The sequence below is a fragment of the Microplitis mediator genome, chromosome 1 (assembly GCF_029852145.1).
Source record: "Microplitis mediator isolate UGA2020A chromosome 1, iyMicMedi2.1, whole genome shotgun sequence".
Taxonomy (NCBI): domain Eukaryota; kingdom Metazoa; phylum Arthropoda; class Insecta; order Hymenoptera; family Braconidae; genus Microplitis; species Microplitis mediator.
In genome coordinates, this window is record NC_079969.1 from 12,080,682 (window position 1) to 12,098,884 (window position 18,203).

Sequence of the window (18,203 nt, forward strand, 5' to 3'; positions counted from 1 at the left end):
TTCGGTCTCCCCTACAATAAAATAAAAAAAAACGACCCCCAAATTCCATCATTTTCCCTGTTAAAAAAATCAGCTTCCGGAAATCATCTTTTTTTCAGCCATCTCAGTCGTATTTTCCCTTAATTGTCATACTTATAGTAATTTATCTTTAAAAAAAAAGAATTTCAGTCAAAATAAAAACTTATCAATCGTTTTTTTTTTAATTTAAATTTCACATGTTATTTACAAGACTCTTTAAATAAAAAAAAGTATGCATTTTGTTTGAGTATTTATCATTTTTTTTTTAATTTAAATTTTTTCTTCAAATTATTTATTTTTTTACTGCAGATTTCATTGTGAATACAAAACAAATGAAGTTTAATAGTCTGTTTATTCGTCATAGCCATGCTTTTTTCAATTTTATCTTAATTATTGTCAAACTTTCGGTCCTAGTATGATAACAAATTGTATACGCACCTAGTGAGGAAAATAGGACATCTCAACCCGCGCAGTATTATCACCCGAGCGGTATTGTCTCGCCTTCAGCTCGGGTGACAATACCGCGCGGGTTGAAATATCCCACTTTCCTCCCTAGATGCGTAACATACTATAAATGCAGTCGCATTATCTGAAACAAAAATATTTTTTCGCTTCGAGGACTGTCGAACGATATTGAAATTTGTCTGTAAACATTTTTAAAACGATTTTAAAAAAAAAATACATTTTTACGAAATTTTTGGGGTACCCCATTTTGCCCCTCTCTCCCCTATGTCATTCCAGGATAATCAAATTGATTGAGAATCATTGAATAAGAATTTTTACAATGTAATTTTACGAATAAATACTAGGGTCTTCGATAATTATAAAAATAATTTTTCTAATTATTCGAATAATTAATAATTGAAAAAAATAATTAACTAATTATTCGAATAATCAATAATTGAAAAAAATAATTAACTAATTTTTTGAACAATCAGTAATTAAATCAATTAATTATGTAATTATACAAATAATTGATAATTGAAATGAATAATTTCCTAACTAAATGAAAAATCAATAATATGCAGGAGCAAAATATAAATTGCTAGGATATTCAGAAATTATTTCATCTGTATCATAAGTTATCAAAATATTGGATAGTAATCGAATATAAATTTTCAAATTTTTGATAATTACAAATTTCTTAGCGCCTAATTATTGAGTATCTTAATAATGAGTAATATTGACTTGAAAATTATCAAATTTTCAAACATAGAGTAATTAGTGGTAATTAAATTACCGAAAATATCGATAACGCCGATCCCTGTCTCTTCGATTCACCCCCGGAAAACTCATCCCTACTAAATTAATTAGCAAAAGAGAGGGGCGGATGTTCGGGTCTCACTGATTAGCGACACCCGGTGACATGTCGAATCACTCAATTTAATAAACCGAATTATAATTAGGGCCCGTTATCGACCGTGGACAAATCCAATTTTAGAAATAATTAAATAGTTATTGGGATCTATTTTACCCTGTTACAATTATGGAAATGGTTCCTATAATTTATAGGAATACTTTCTATAATATTATGGGAATCATTCCTAGAATTTATGGGAATGGTTCCTATAATATTATAGAAAGTATTCCTATAAATTATAGGAACCATTCCTATAATTATAGGAACCATTCCTATAGTGTTATGGGTATCATTCCCATAATTATAGGAACTATCCCTATAATTATGGGAAACATTCCTATAATTATAGGAACCGCTCCCATAATTTATGGTCGTAATTCCTATGATGGTATAGGAAAAAATTTCACAAAATTATGGGAACCGCTGCCATAATTTTCTTTCCGTGTGATGAATTCATTTTTTTTTCATTTTTCATTTGTTTTTTCACTTCAATAAATATTTGTTCTTATAAATTAAATTGTGGAGTGGTAATTTTGATTGGAGTGGCAATTTTTTTTCTTACTCTGACCTATAACTGATTCTAAATCGATAAAACAGGATACGCCCTTATGACTTTAAAAAAATTTTTTCTTAAAACCAAAAGGGCGTATAACAAAAAAATTTTTTTTTTTCGTTTTTTTCATAGATTTTAATATTTTCAACATTTTTACATTGATTGGTAATAAATAAATAATAACATAAGTAATAATAAAGTCTACTACTCGATTGGCAATAAAAAAAAAAAAATATGCGCCCTTTTACCTTTGCAAAGGTAATAGGGCGCATAAATTGTTCTAAGCCCTTTCCCTTTACCTTTAAGCACGCGTCATACATACACTCAGGCATCATCTTGAAATGCGTCAGAATAGCTTGCTAGAACCTCAAAACGTCAAAAACTCTTAGAAATTCGATTTCCGAAAATCGGACCGAAACCAATAACTTCCCGAATTTTTGAATATTTACAATTTTCTTAGCGGTAAGTTAAAAAATAAAAATATTCTCTTTTGATTAAATCTGATTGAAAGATTTTAACCTGAGTTTTTAATTAGGGCAATCGGATAATATAAATTTTTTCGATTGCTTTCCGATTGCAAATGATTCAATTGGATTTAGTCGAAGGATTTAATCAGTAACGTAACTACTTCATTCTATTTAAAGCATAATCGAAGTATAATACTAACTGAAAGATATATATTCTTTTATGTTGATAAAATTAAATACTACTAAATTAAAAAATAATGAATTCATGAGTTATTCTTAATTCACTTTTACAAGTATATTATGAATGAACGAATACGATATTTTAAAAAGTTATATATTTATATTTTTTTTTTGCTCATTTACTATTTACTATTTTTTGAATTATTTCATGTAGTTTTGATTATTTTATTATATTTCCTGTGCATTGTTAATATGTGAAATGATTGATAGTGTAGGTGGTTTAATATACTCATACTTTCTCTTATAAAAACTTGTCTTATACAGTTCCCTAGTTTAAACGATTAATGTACGAGTGTTGCACTTTCTCTCGAGTTCACGAGCAATTTCCCATCCGTGAATTCATAATAATAATAATTAATATCACATAATATTTTGAAAGACTGGATAATGATGGTTTAAATAGATACTAAAATATTTATAAACGGAACGTTATTTAAATTTATTCGTATAACAGATAATTAATTAACAATCGTGATAACAAATAACGTGTTTTTGTAAATTAAAAAAAAACAATAAAAAATTAATAGTAATAATAATAACAATAATAATAATAATAATAATAACATTAATAACTGATTTGAAAGGAATGAACAAAGCAGAAGTTTCGTTTCTTCTGCTCTTATACTTCTTCTCGCTATCAAATCTCAGTAATTATATGTACATTGGCTTATATTACATTTCCTGCTTGAGGAATAAAAGAAGTACTAATTATTAACGACTTGGAAATTTCCAAGTTGTTTGTTGATTCGATGGTGGAGGAACCAAGTCAGCGGTAATAGACGCAAGCGGAATAGAGCCTTGTTGTGATTGTACTTGTTGAGTTTGCTGAACACCCTGTTGCTGCTGTGACTCGAATTGCTGACTTTGTCTAGCTAATCGTTGTCTTTGATCTTCAGCTACATTATCCTTACGATCTTCCCATCCACTACCATGATGAGGATGATGATGATCTTCTGCTGGAAACCATTCTGAGATCCAAACTGGTTTCCAAATTTTTTTCCAATCTGGTACCCAAATCTCTTTCCATGCAGGCACCCAAATTTGCTTCCAGGCTTCTTTCCAAGCTAGTTTTTTATCTGGTATCCATTCCTGTTTTTTTTCTGTTTTCCAGATTTGTTTCCAGGCTTCTTTCCACTCAAGTTTTTTGTCTGGGACCCAAATAAGTTTCTTGTCAGGCTTCCAAATTTGTTTCCATTCTTCTTTCCAAACAAGTTTTTTATCGTCCAACCAAATTTGTTTTTTTGCCGGTTTCCATATTTGTTTCCATTCTTCTTTCCATTCGAGTTTCTTGTCTGGCACCCAAATTTGTTTTTTTGCTGGCTTCCAGTATTTTTTCCAAAGGGGTTTCCAAATTAGTTTTTTCTTCCAAAGATCATGACTTGTATATTGCCATCCATTATGATCTGTCCCAACGTTATGCTCTCCAGGAACTCCAACTTTAATCCACTCAGGAACCCAGATTTTTTTCCATGCAGGCACTTGAATTTCTTTCCATGCAGGCACTTGGATTTCTTTCCAAATTGGCTTCCACACTTTTTTCCAGTCTGGAACTTGAATTTCTTTCCATCCAGGCACCTTAATTGGTTTCCACACAGGTTTCCAAACTTTTTTCCATGCAGGCACTTGAATTTCTTTCCACACAGGCACTTGAATTTCTTTCCAAACTGGTTTCCAAATTTTTTTCCAAGCCGGCACTTGAATTTCTTTCCAAATCGCTCGTTGCGTTGGCTCCCAAACAGGTTTCCAGATTTTTTTCCATGCGGGTTTCCAAATTTGTTTTTGAGCTGGCTTCCAAATTTTCTTCCAGCCAGGTTTCCAGATTAACTTTTTCTTCCAGTATCCATGATCATGATGATCGTCATGTCCTGAACCTGCTCCCGGATCATATCTTTTTTGGATTCCCTCTGTGTTCCTATAAATAAAACAGTTATTACTATTAATGGAAGTTAAAAGTATTATACTAATCCATTTTTATAAAATAATTATTAGTATACCCTTGTTGATTCTGCCATTGGTTCTGTATAATCCCGGCATTTTGTTGAAGCGCCTTACTGCTAACAAGGGCAACTTGAAGCAGTAGCGCCACAAGTGCAATCTATAATCAATAAATAAACAAAAATTAATTGTTAATAATATGTGACAACACAATGAAAAAATTAACGCGACTCACTGTGCATCTCGGGCGAAATTTCATGATTTTCGAACGCCACCCGTGTGGGGACCGGGCGCAAACTCTTGTTCCCTTGTTGTAGGAAAACTCGCTTTACTTGGTCCAATAAGCGGAACACCGTGGTTATATAGGCATGTATCTTCCCCCATGAAAGTAAATGCAGGTCTGGGTAAACTTGAGGCGAATTGGAATCGCTCAACGAAAGCAAACATCATTGCAGTTTTGCTGGCGGGGATGTCTGATGTAGTGGTGGCAGAAAAGTAGGTATAAAGGATCCTGAAGAAGAAAGGAATTAGCAAAGAAGGAAAGAAATTATTTTTTTCTTCTTTTTTCTTTAAGTAGAAGTACACTCTATCTTTCTTTGATGTCGTACGGAGAAAGTGATCGACGTCGTACTTCCCCACTTACCTCTTCAGCGCTACCACCGACTCATTAAACGATTTTAAATTTGTTCCCTGGCTTTGCGTGACTATGTTTGCTACTCTGGAATGCGACTTTGGAAGTCAACGACAAGGTTATGCAGCAAGGTTACAGCTTTTGTCTTTTCTATTGTAGTTTTTTATATTATTTTATTTCTTTACAATAAATTTTCAGCTATCAAAATATCGATAAATCGTAAATAATGGAACTCTCTCGAAAAAAAAAGGAGACAGAAATATAAAAACAAGTTGAAAGTGAATTCTGGAAGGTAAAGTAGTATACGGAAAGGTAGCTTTCGCAACAGATCGAATTCGACATTTCTTTTTCCCAGATATTATATTTATCAATAAACACAATAGTGATGGAATAAAGTGAAAATTAATAAGCGTATCATCATGTCACAACTGTCTTATAATTTTTATTACATAATTTACAGAACTTATTACGTTTATTCAGAATCGGTCAGTCCTTCATCTGTTCTACTTTCTTTTCTTAATATCTTCCTCCAACTTAAAAAAAAAAAATCTGGGCATCGGTTGGCCCTGCGGGCCAGCCCCAAAACTTCCCGCTCCATGAACTCGAAAACATTGTTGTGGATACATTTTCGAGCTCGAAAATACTTTTGGATGCCATTGTTTTCTTATGAGCTTTTCAAACTCGAACACATTATAGTACATTATATCATGATTTATCCGGGGAAAATGATATAAATGTTATTTTTTCAACTCTTCGTCGTCGATATCTTTTAAACTAATAGACGAATTTTGATGTTCAATATAGCAATCAGCGCGTTTTATTGAGTTTTTGGGCTAATTAAATTTTGGAAAGAATTAGTGCAGTCGTTTTAAAGATATTCGTGAAAAACCTTTTTTTACCATTTCTTTCTCCGACGATATCTCTCGAACGAATTGACCGATTAAGACGCTAAGTTGGCAAACGACGCGTTTTATTGAGTTCTAGAGCTGATTAGATTTTGGAATTGATTGATCTTGTCGTTTTTGAGAAATTCCAAAAAAACTAAAAAATAGTTTTTTTTTCTCTTTCGTTAACGATTTCTCTTAAACTAATCAACCGATTTCGATGGTGAATTTTGAGGGTGCATTCGACGCGGCTTATGAAGTTTTAGAGCTGATTACATTTTGGAATCAACCCATTGAGTACATTACAAGTTATCAAAAAAAAAACATTTTTACGGAATATTTACATACAGACGGACGTACATGCGTACGTACGTACGTACACACATACATACACTCGGACATCCTCTTGAAAATAGTCAGAATGGCTGCCTAGGACCCTGAAACGTCAAGATCTGGTCGAAACTCGGTTTTTTAAAATCGGACCGAAACCAATAACTTCCCTTTTTTTTGAAAATTTTCAATTCTCTTAGCGGGAAATTAAAAAAAGGAAGATCATCATTGATTTATTTATCGTTTTAGTATCATGTGGTTCTATAATCAACACGCATAAGTAATAGAATATCTAAAAATTCCCTGTATAACGAGTATTTCAATTAGTAATTTGAGTAAAGAGTGATGGACGAAATAAAAATTGATATTCGGTGTTCGCTCTGATTGTGGCATACAAAATACGCAACACTAATCGCTAATCATAAGTGAACTACGATGTCCAATTATGGAAAAAGAAATGAAAGTGCGTTTACACATATTCTAATGCGAGAGTCTATTTTGTATTTATGAAAAAAAAAGAAAGATAAATATTTCTTCTTGGTAAAAAATTTTATAATTGCAAGAAAAAAAAAAAGTCTTTTTCATTATGAGAAAAATTTTTAGTAGTGAGACATGAAAATTCCAAGTGGAGAGTTAATCTGATAAGCTACAATCATTCATTATCATCGCAATAATGTCATTCACATTTCGAACAGAAGGATTATATAGGAATTTTTATTTTAATCTGAGATTCAACTCTATAAATCTCATTACTTCTCAAATTTGAAAAATCAAAAGAAAACGTAAATAACAAGCCTTTTTTAGTGACTATGTATGTGAAAGTAACTAGTCTTGTCTAGTAACATAACTTGTTCGTACAGCGGTCAATAATTTTTTTTACGACAGGCTTACAGCGTAATAGTGCATTAAAAGGTTCAAGTAAATTGAGTTTGAGGGAGAGAGTGTCAAGGGCTTGATATTACTCACGAGAAAAAGTGAAACGCACTAGTCGTGCGAGAAATTAATAACATACGATATTATACCAAGTGTACAAATTACTATTGCGGGTAATTTTACATATTGTTATATTCTCATAAATTAAATTATCAGAATAACTTTCAAAAATATCTAATTTCAATATTAATGTATAGATTATTGTTAGTATAAGAAGTACACATGAGCAATTTCAAGCAAAATAATTAAACATCTTTGAATCCAACTATTTATTTAATTCTTCCTATTTAATATAATATAACGTACAGCTTTTCTAAGATTTAAAATATTCAAAATTTTTAAAGTATAGAAAAGATATTGCTTCCAGTCTAGTTTTAGAAATTCAAGTTTTTGCAAGTCTCGGTGTTTGGAAGCCCTAGGAAAATATATATCCTGACTATTTTTAAGCGGGGAACGGCTTCCCCAATTGAGATTGTTTATACGGTAATCGAAAGAGCCATCGCAATTTCTCTAAATTTGAAATCGATCAGTCACGCACGTTTTGAGTAACTACAGAAATTCGAAAAAATTTTTTTTTTTTTTTCAGTTTTCTTTAGATATTATGAAAACCTAATCGACTAACTTCAATATCTGTTCAGCTCCAAAACAAAAAAAGCTTTTGAAGGCCTACAATCTTGTCTTAATCTGTTCATTCGTCCACGAGAGATCATGTAGGGAATGCTTAGAAAAAAATAGTTTTTTAAAATTTTTCATTGATCAATTTACTGTCTTGACCAAAGTAGCCTAAAATATAAACTAAACGTGGGCTTTCTATTTTGGTAATCGGGATTGATTGCAGCAATAATCATCGTAATTGGTCTATTAACTATAATATGATTTTGATGGATATTGATGATAGTCATCCAAAATAATTACGAATAACCGAAATCAACTTTTTTTACGGGATACTTCGACAGTTACAAATTAATTCTCAAAAGTCAAAACTATTAACTTCGTTATACACATTTTGAGTTTAAAGATTTCTTTAAAATAGTGTGTATTTGTGTGCATGCGTTTATTTATGTATCATAAAATTTCTCTGCACATTATTTCTTCTGATTTCAAAATAATTTCCTTATTATGATATAATGAATTTTAAAAAGATGTCATTCAATGCCTGCGGGATATTACTTTCGGATAAAGAAAGTTGCCAACTATTATGATAAGTGTGTTTGTTTATAATATTATATTTAAATTAATGTTATAAATACTTTGGTAAAATACCGAGATTTTTAGATTTTATATAATTCCGAATTTTAATTCTTTGAGTTTTTAACTTCCCGCTAAGATAATCGACAATTTTCAAAAAATTTGGGAAGTTATTGGTTTCACCCCGATTTTTAAAAATTTGTCATCATATATCGACGTTTGAAGGTGCTAGAATGCTATTCTGATATTCCCGACTAGAATTTTTCATAAGGGCCTGACGAGGTCCTTATCGGGTTAACTTTATTTCAAATAAGGTCCCGATCAGGGTGTCCTGACAAGGATCCTGATATGTATGTAACGCTTAAGACCCATTAGGTCCTTATCGGGATTGCCTTATCAGGACCTTACCAGGATATCCTCATCATGTCCTTATCAGGATTGCCGTATCAGGTCCTTACCAGGATATCCTCATCAAATCCTTATCAGGATTACCTTATTAGTAATTATTTTTAAATTAATATTAAATTGCAAAAAAAAATGAGAGAATTTTAATTCGATCGAGAATGTTATCTATTGTATTGAGAGCATTAATTAGAGGAAGTAAACATATTTTTTATTGATGAAAAAATCCCGATAACTGCTGGGCTCGAACCTGCGTCCTTCCAATTCAAAGTCCTCAATGCTATCCACTGAGCTGACATACACAAGTGATCTTGAAAGTGTAAATATAATATTCATTATGATGTCAAAGAATAACTGATGAAGAAGTAAAAAATCTGTGCTACAATGATTGACGTGATTTTTCTATAATATTCTTTGGTACTTTTTTTAATTTCTAGCCTGTAAATGAAATATTTGAAGGGATGGGATAACTTTTTTTAAAATAAGGATATCCAGATATGGTCCTGATCAGGAACTCGTCAGGTTGTCCCGATGACAAATAACTTTTTTTTTAAAAGAGATATCCTGTCGAGGTCCTGATCAGGAACTTGTCAGGTTGACCTGATGGCAAATAAATTTTTTTTGAATAAGGATATCCTGATGAGGTCCTGATCAGGAATTTGTCAGGTTGACCCGATGGCAAATGACTTTTTTTTTAATAAGGATATCCTGATGAGGTCCTGACAAGGAACTTGTCAGGCTTGCCCTAATATGGCAAACCTTATATTTACCTGATAAGGTCCTTATGGTACTTCAGGCAAATCAGGAAGAAATTCTAGTCGGGTTTTCAGAGAAATGTCTGTATGTGTGTGTATGTGTGTGTGTGTGTGTGTGTAGGTGTGTGTGTGTGTGTGTGTGTGTGTGTGTGTGTGTGTGTGTGTGTGTCAGTGCACCCATGGGTGGGTGTAAACCTCTCATATCTTTTTAATGAATGAACCGATTTAGACGGTTCTTACGGCATTTAAAAGATTTCTTCTGAACTCAGATTTGCAGAAAAACTCTAGATCTCAATAAAACGCACCGATTGCCACATCGAATATCAAAATCAGTTAATTAGTTCAAAAGATACCGACGACGAAAAGTTTAAAAAATGACATTTTATATAATTTTTCCCGGATAAATAATCATATAATATACTAAAATGTGTTCAAAATTATACCAACTCTCTGTCTTTGTCGTCTATCTCGATTACCAAATAATAAAATTGAACTCGTTCTTCAATTGAAATAATATTATCAAAAAAAAAAATGAAAAAACAGCACGTTTAACATTTTTTTCGGGTATTTCATATGTTAACGCTCTGATCCACGTCAAAACCCGTTTAAATCCTTATTTTGATCGCTTACATTGGTTTCTGCTTGAATACATTTGTTTTATTCAACATAATCGGAAATAAACATTTAAAAAACGCTTGTTCATTAATTACTCTCATTCTTAAATTTTCAAACTTTAACATAAAAGGTGACTTGTTTGAGCTTGAAAAGTTCATAAAAAACAAATGCTGTCAAGAATATTTTCGAAAACAGCGGGAAGTTTTGGAACTGTCCCGCACCCGGATCAAAAATAAAACTTGATTTAGACTTGGTTTATCAAGTCGAAATTTGGAGCCGTTTTTCACAAGACAAACTCGACTTTTTTTACGGAGGTATGAAATATATTAAGTTTTCGCCTTGGTTTAGACTTAACTGGCTTACTTAGTCACGATTTAAGACGAAAAAGTTGAAATCAAGTCGAAATTGACTTGGTTTAGACTTATTCGACTTAAATTTTAAGACGTTGAAGACAAGATCAAGTCGAAATTGACTTGGTTTAGACTTATTCGACTTAAAATGTAAGGCGAAAAAGTCTAAATCAAGTCGAAGCTGACTTGATGTAGACTTATTCAACTTCAATTATAAGTCGAAAAAGTCAGTACTAAGGTGAAATAATTTTTATATATTAGGGCGAAAGTAAGGCGAATAAATGACTTTTTTTCAACTTGGTTTAGCAAGTCAAAAGTAATGTGAATGACTATCGTGCTTAAAGTAAAGACGAATAAGTTGAATCTAAGATTAAAAAAGTTCAAAAAGCTTAAAAAAATTAAATTTAAGTCGAAAAAGTCGAGATCTTATCAAAAAATCGTCGGCAAATCGATAACTTCAAAAGAAAATAAGGCGAAGCGAGCCTGAATCAAGTTTTATTTTTGACCCGGGCAGGGCCAACCGTTGCCCAGATTTTTTTTTTCAATCATACAGCACGCGGCTTTTAACTTCTGAAATTTCAAGTATAAAGTCATATTCCTATTCCTATACCTGCATTCAATAAAAATAGGTATTCAAAGAAATTGTATAACATCGCAATGTTTGGTAGACGTCAAAATACGATTTAAGGAATAATTTCATAACTATTAAGAAATCATTTCTTAAATAGTAAGAAATATTTGATAAATACAAAAAAATGATGTTTAAGAAATGATTTCTTAAATACTAAGAAATCTTTTTAAATGCTAAGAAATCCTCCTATCAGTGTAGTTTTGCTCTATTGTCAACAACCCTTGTAGGAAAAAAATATTGAAAACGGGGCCGGTCTCGGCACAACGCTGGGCTACCCAGGCTCGGGTTCCAAAGGTTAGTCCGAGATCCGACCAACGTTCAAGTGACGAGCCTCGGTTTGCCGATCGTGGGCCAAGATTCAGCCACTACTCAAGTAACAAGCCTTGGTTTACCAGTCTAAATAACAAATGGTACCTAAAAACCTCTGGCTTCCATGAATAGCGTAACACCCTAGTGGATAAGACACTTGACTAGCAGCCATGAAGGACCAGGTTCGAGACCCAGCAAATGCAAAAAAAATTAGTTTCATCGATCTACCTGATTTCTCTGTGTACAAATTAATCTCCATGTTACCATCATGCACATGTCTATACTAATATTTTTTTTTTTTTTAATCTATTTTTAATAAGTATAGGTGCTTATTTAGCAACAGTCTTGGCAAAATACTGGCTCTCGAAATTGAGCCAATACTAAGATGCAGTCTTGGCACAACACTGTCACTCAAGCTTGGCTCGGTGTTATCATTCCGATGCTTAGACAGACTTGGACCAAGCTTGGATTTCAAGTTTCTCCTAGAGTTAATAAGTCGCGCCAAGCCTCGGCCAAGCTTGGGCCTATTGTTTTTTCCTATAAGGGAACTTTTGTTTTTCATCCAAAACGGCAATTTACGACTTTGCCATAACCCTACCAGTAGAAGAACTCTACCAAAAATTAACTGCTACGACATATCTACTTAAAAACTTCACTACTAAGAATAAACACTACAAAATTTCTAACAGAGAAGGTTCAGAATGGTGAATACATAGACAATTTTAGATTATAAAAATTTTAAATGGTACACAGAGAAAAAAATATAGGAAACTTTAATAAAAATACAAGTCAAAATCACTAAACTTATATTGTAAGCTTAAAACGCTTTTGAAAAAGTGTAATTTTTACTCCTTAAGAATTAAATTTAGTAGTTTTTATTATTTAAGTATGCAAATAAATATCAACTCATTAGTAAACTTGACTATATGTTTATAGTGACATTTACTGTCCAATATATTAAATTTTAGTATCCAATTTAGTAAATTTTATTATATTAGAATGGAAATAGATAAAATCAATTTTTTATTATTATTCATGGCATATGTGTAATAGTGTCGGCGTCAATTTTTATATTTATAAATCACTTGACTAGACCGAGATTCGTACCTCGATCTCCCGCATGCGGATCCCGTTCTCAGTCTGACGGACCAATGTCTCTTTTGAACGAAAGTCTCTGAACTTGTAATAGATATTCATGTACGCAATCGCTACCAATTGTTAATTTTATCGATCTACTTTCAGAAAATTACAAATCGTTTAGTAATTTGTTAGTTGCTATATAATACTCAATACTCCACTATTCATCTGATTTACAGAAGTTACTATACGGATTGTAACCTTATGACATTGTATAGTATTTAATCCACATTTTCAGTTAATTTTTATATTTTTACAAAATAAAAATCGTTAAATCGTATAATGAATATTACTCAATGTTATTAATGTCATTAATGAAAAATATTAATAAAAGTAATGATGTAGCAATTTTTCAGATAAATATGTATCAATTAGCATTTTGTGATTTTTACTATATATTTGGGAACAAATAATAAAAATAATGCAATCATTGATTCGCATCAGTATTTTTTACTAAAATATATTAAATATTATAATATTTTCGAATTCGTTTTCTCGATGTATAGATTTCATTGTCGTATACTTTTATTGAGACAATGACATATCGTTGATTCAAGTAAATTTCCATTCCTGTTTAAATATATTTAGTTAAATTACATAAATACGCATTTAATCCAACAAACATTTTATTAATTCAAAATACTGTTGATAAAATCCATGATTTATTTGAATTCGTGAATAATTTAGTTCAGTGTATAACACTTTTCATTGAAATTTTTGAAATTCAAAAATTATAATATAATTTATTTGAAATAATTAGCTCATTGAGCAAAGTTTCGATCTATATTATGATGTAAGTATAACACGCTCACATCATCACCATTATTTGTTATCATTGAAAAAAGAAAAGCAAAAGTATCTTAGTAAAAGCTGCAGTCTCTCCGTTACGTGATACGTATACTCAATATGTATGTCGAATATGCCTAGACCTTCTTTAATATATACACATAACTTGTATATGAATACTCTCACTCTCAATCCACTTTCAACTTTAATTTAGTGTATTTAGCAAGAATACAACAGGAGTGTGTGGAAATAAAATAAAAAATAAACGACCAACGAGAAAGAAGATCGGATTATTCTTGTGTAGCCTTGAACACAACTTTCACTCTCTCTTACTGCCAAGGAAGTCCCCAGGCCATTTTACACCTCAGGTCTACATGCGTGTCCTTCACCCGGAAGTGATATTCCAAGAAGACCTCGTGGCATCTTTTTAAAATTCAATAAATGATGATAAAAAATAAATTATTTTAAACCAAAGGAAAGGATGTACAGAGAAACTGTATGATCAACTTGAGCATACCTTTGTTGTTTAATGCGAAAAACTACTATAGCTCGAGGCAAATGATGACCACGTGCTTACGGGACAACTTCCGAATGGGAAAGTCATAACTTCTCCCACTTAAAGTCGTGGAGAAAGTTTCGCATTAAAGGCCGTGAGTTAGTTTCGCGACCTCCGAGACCTCTGTTTTTTTCTTTTTTATCTCTTTTCTCTTCCTACTTTGATATATTATACCATACCTCTTAACGGAAATATTATCATAAAAGTTTAATTGATATTCGTAATAAAATATAAAATTTATGAAAAAAAATCATTTTACTTTACAATCCAAAAATAAAATAAATTTCTCTCTCTCTCTCTATACATCTGTATGTATATATAGAGCGAGAAAGAGAGAGAAAGAGAAAAAGAAATATGTAGAAATATATTTTTATTTTATTTTTATATATATAATAATATTTACAACTTATAACTAAGAAGAAAAAAATCTTCTATTTATAACAATAAATATCCAGGGGAAATAAAATTTTTTCTCCTGTTCTACCTTCTCTCAAAATAAGAAATAAAAGCGAGCTCATCGTTGATATCCAGGATGTTCTTCTTGATGCTGATGCGAATCTGCTGGTACCCAAACTTTCTCCCATACAGGTTTCCAGACTTTCTTCCATGTTGGCACCTGCACATTCTTCCATACGGGTACATTCTTACTCTTCCACTCATCTTTCCATACCTTGACATTTTGTGGTATCCACACCTGTTTTTTTGACGGTACCCATACCTTTACATCTTCACTTTTCCAGGTAAGTTTCTTATCAGTTTGCCAAATTTGTTTCTTTTCAGTTTTCCAAACTTTTTTCCATTCAGCTTTCCATTCCATTTTTTTCTGAGATTCCCAAGCTTGCTTTTTTTCCGTTCTCCATACTTTTTTCCAAATTGGTTTCCAAATAAGTTTTTTTTGGGGAGCAGATTGAATTGGAGCATCATAGTGATATCCATTTCCAGAATCATGAGAAGGAACTCCATAACTTGATGCTGGAGTACCATAACTTTGGGCTGGAGGACCGTAACTTTGTGCTGGAGGGCCATAACTTTGAGCTGGAGGACCGTAACTTTGTGTTGGAGAACTGTGGCTTGAAATCGATGGTTCGTAGCTTTGAACCGTATTCTCATGAGTTTCAACCCATTCAGGTATCCAAATTTGTTTCCAATCGGCTACTTGAACTTCTTTCCATACTGGCACTTGAACAACATTCCAAACTGGCTTCCATATTTTTTTCCAGTCTGGAACTTGAACTTCTTTCCAAGCGGGAATTTGTATATTCTCCCAAACAGGCTTTTGAACTTTTTTCCAAGCTTCGACTTTAACTTCTTTCCATACTGGGACTTTAATTTCTTTCCAGGCAGGTACTTTAATTTTTTTCCATTCCTGCTTCCACTCTAATTTTTTTTTAGTTAGCCAGACTTGTTTCCATTCTTCTTTCCATGTCAGCTTTTTTTTCCATTCACCAGCCGGAGCTGAAGGTGCTGAGGATTCATACGAAAGTTCTGGGGGTCCATAGGAAGATGCTGGTGGTTCATATGAAGGTGCTGGTGGCCCATAGGAAGGTGCTGGTGGTTCATATGAAGGTGCTGGTGGTCCATATGAAGGTGCAGGCGGTCCGTATGAAGGTGCAGGTGGTCCGTATGAAGGTGCAGGTGGTCTGTATGAAGGTTCTGGTGGCCCATATGAAGGTGCTGGAGGGCCATACGACGATGGTGGAGAATTATACGACGATGATGGTGGTGGTGGTGGTGGTGGTGGAGGTCCGTAATCTAATGAAGGTGCTCTAGAAGTAAAAAAAAATAACACATATTAGTTGAGTACAATTTTTAATTGATGTACGAAATATTAATGGTTTAATTACTGACTCTCTTTTACCGATCGGTTCAGCATTAATCGAGTATGCAAAAAGAAGAAGTAACTGCAACACTACCTGAAATCACCATAAATAATCCATCAAGTTTTATACTGAAAATAGTTTCAATGACTTATCTTAATTTTTTTTCGATTATTTTCAATAGCTTTTTTATAAAAAAAATAGTTTCTCGATTCAAAAATCTATTTAAGTTATTTGTTTATAATCAGATACATTATTTTCGTAAGTTCGAAAATTTTCGAAACAAAATATACTAGGAGTATAATTTTTGGTCGTAATGTTTAAGTTACGATAATGTTCCTTTGATATCGGCAAATTTTTTATCTCGTAAATGAAATTAAAAAATAAAACTCGGATGTGTAATAGGAAAAAATAAATCAGACACTTTCACAATTTAGAAGAAATGAAATAATTTTATCTAAATTAGCGGTAAATTTTCAAAATTATTGCTATAAAAAAACAGCAATTTTATTGTAACGTTAAGAATTAATTTTTATCACAGACAAAAATCACCAACACCAACCTGCTTAGAATAACCCATCATCAAACTTTTATTCTTTTTTTGTTAATTTTTCACCGGCATACAAAAATATATATGTATATACATGTATGTAATTTTTGTTTATCACCAAAAAATGACGCGATCGCGTCTTACTGTGAAATCAGTGAATCCTCTTCTGGTAAATTTCGATGTCTTTGACGTAGCTTTTATACTAAGGAGGGACTAATCGTTTGAACATGCATGTTGGTTAAATCTAGGGAAGAGAGCGCCCATGGCTACGAGACACTCGCGGGCTAATTGATGGCACTTCTCTTTGGGTGAGGTAGGGGTACACAATACACGCCCGGCTGGGCCTGACCGGTAGAGACAAAAACGTTGAGCGAAACATAATAACATCATTAATGCTATGACAAAAATAATTAAATCAATTTATTCAAGCCACTGTCAATGATAACTAATATATTTCCTTGCATTGTTGATTGAAATATAGTGCATTTCTGTAAATATGCAACTGAAAAAGTACTTCAATTTCAGGAAATTGAATAACAGAACTAAAGTTCAATGCAGTTTACAGAATTAAAAACTAAATTATCACCATCTGCGCATGGAGAAAGTTGGATTCAGAGCATTAGCGACAAAGAAAGACTTACAACATGCAATTAAGGACTCATCTTATCATTCTTGCTTGAACTGCGGGTATGCAGCTAAAGACAATTAAAAAAAATTATTTAATAGAAAATAACAATCAAAGCAAAAATAATTTAGGAAGAAATTTACTTTTTCTCGATATAATTATGTTGGCTAGACGGTTATATAATATATTAAAGCACTTTCTTATCGAACCGTAAATGAAGAGTTTAAGACAATAGTTGAATAATTTAGATTTTTAAATTTAGGTATTTTTACAAATGTCAAAGTTTATATATATACATGTATATAAATATATGTGTGTAGACATAATTTGGCAAGAGGAGAAAGTTGAATTAGCTATTTAAACATTGAGCGAATAAAAACAGATTCCGTCAACTCAATTATTAAAATTATTATCATAAGTGGGAAAAAAGTATGTAATGAATCTGAAGGTCGATCCGAAATATATTAAAGTATCTCCAAATACTTTCTCCATTCTTCACTGGATACACAAGCCATCTAAGTCTGTGCTGTTGTTATTGATTTGAATAGCTAGTTTATTAGCTGTTTGACTTAACAATTTACATGAAAAATTAAATGTGTAGATAGTATTTGAAAAAGAATTTTCGAACCAACAAAAAAAAACACACAAAATACATATTGCTAAATCAATTAATCCTGAACTCTTCTGCTTGTTAAAAAATACTGATTATATTAATTTGTGTGTACATAAAATGTTTAAATATATGAACATAGTAGTGGTTACCCGCACGCTTCACTGGATGTAAGTTTCGGGCATCAAACGCTTTTTTTAACTATAAGTCTATAACTTAAAAGTTTAGTCAATGCTTTTGTACAAGAGCCTTGGAATAGATTTTTTGCACAAGAATTGAATAATTATTGCTACGGATTTTTACTTCCGTAAGTTGCGCCAGAGTATCGCAATAACTTTTGAACTTCTCTCCTTCACACGGAGAAGTTATTTTTGTTTTAAATGCTATGGTGTCATAGTAAAGCCGGACTATATTGGCCACGCGGAAAAAAATGCATGAAATACTAATAGTGTAATTTGTAAATTAATTAGTGTAATCTGTACTTATAATATTTGTAGTCTACATGGAAAAAAAACAAATGT

At 32.0% G+C, this 18,203-nt stretch overlaps 2 protein-coding genes across 2 annotated transcripts; both read right to left on the reverse strand.

Annotated features, from left to right (window-relative positions):
- Positions 1–2,755: 2,755 nt before the first annotated feature.
- LOC130669428 (uncharacterized) lies at positions 2,756–4,964 on the reverse strand. Its single transcript, XM_057472336.1, has 3 exons — positions 4,809–4,964; positions 4,633–4,733; positions 2,756–4,550 (listed from the first exon to the last, which is right to left on the reverse strand). Exons 1-3 carry the CDS (start codon positions 4,830–4,832, stop codon positions 3,350–3,352), a joined length of 1,326 nt encoding a protein of 441 aa, XP_057328319.1. The 5' UTR covers positions 4,833–4,964; the 3' UTR covers positions 2,756–3,349.
- A 9,469-nt stretch (positions 4,965–14,433) lies between these two features.
- LOC130669418 (uncharacterized) lies at positions 14,434–16,976 on the reverse strand. Its single transcript, XM_057472327.1, has 3 exons — positions 16,460–16,976; positions 15,929–15,993; positions 14,434–15,846 (listed from the first exon to the last, which is right to left on the reverse strand). The coding sequence occupies exons 1-3, from the start codon at positions 16,478–16,480 to the stop codon at positions 14,595–14,597; spliced, it is 1,338 nt and encodes a 445-aa protein (XP_057328310.1). The 5' UTR covers positions 16,481–16,976; the 3' UTR covers positions 14,434–14,594.
- Positions 16,977–18,203: the final 1,227 nt, after the last annotated feature.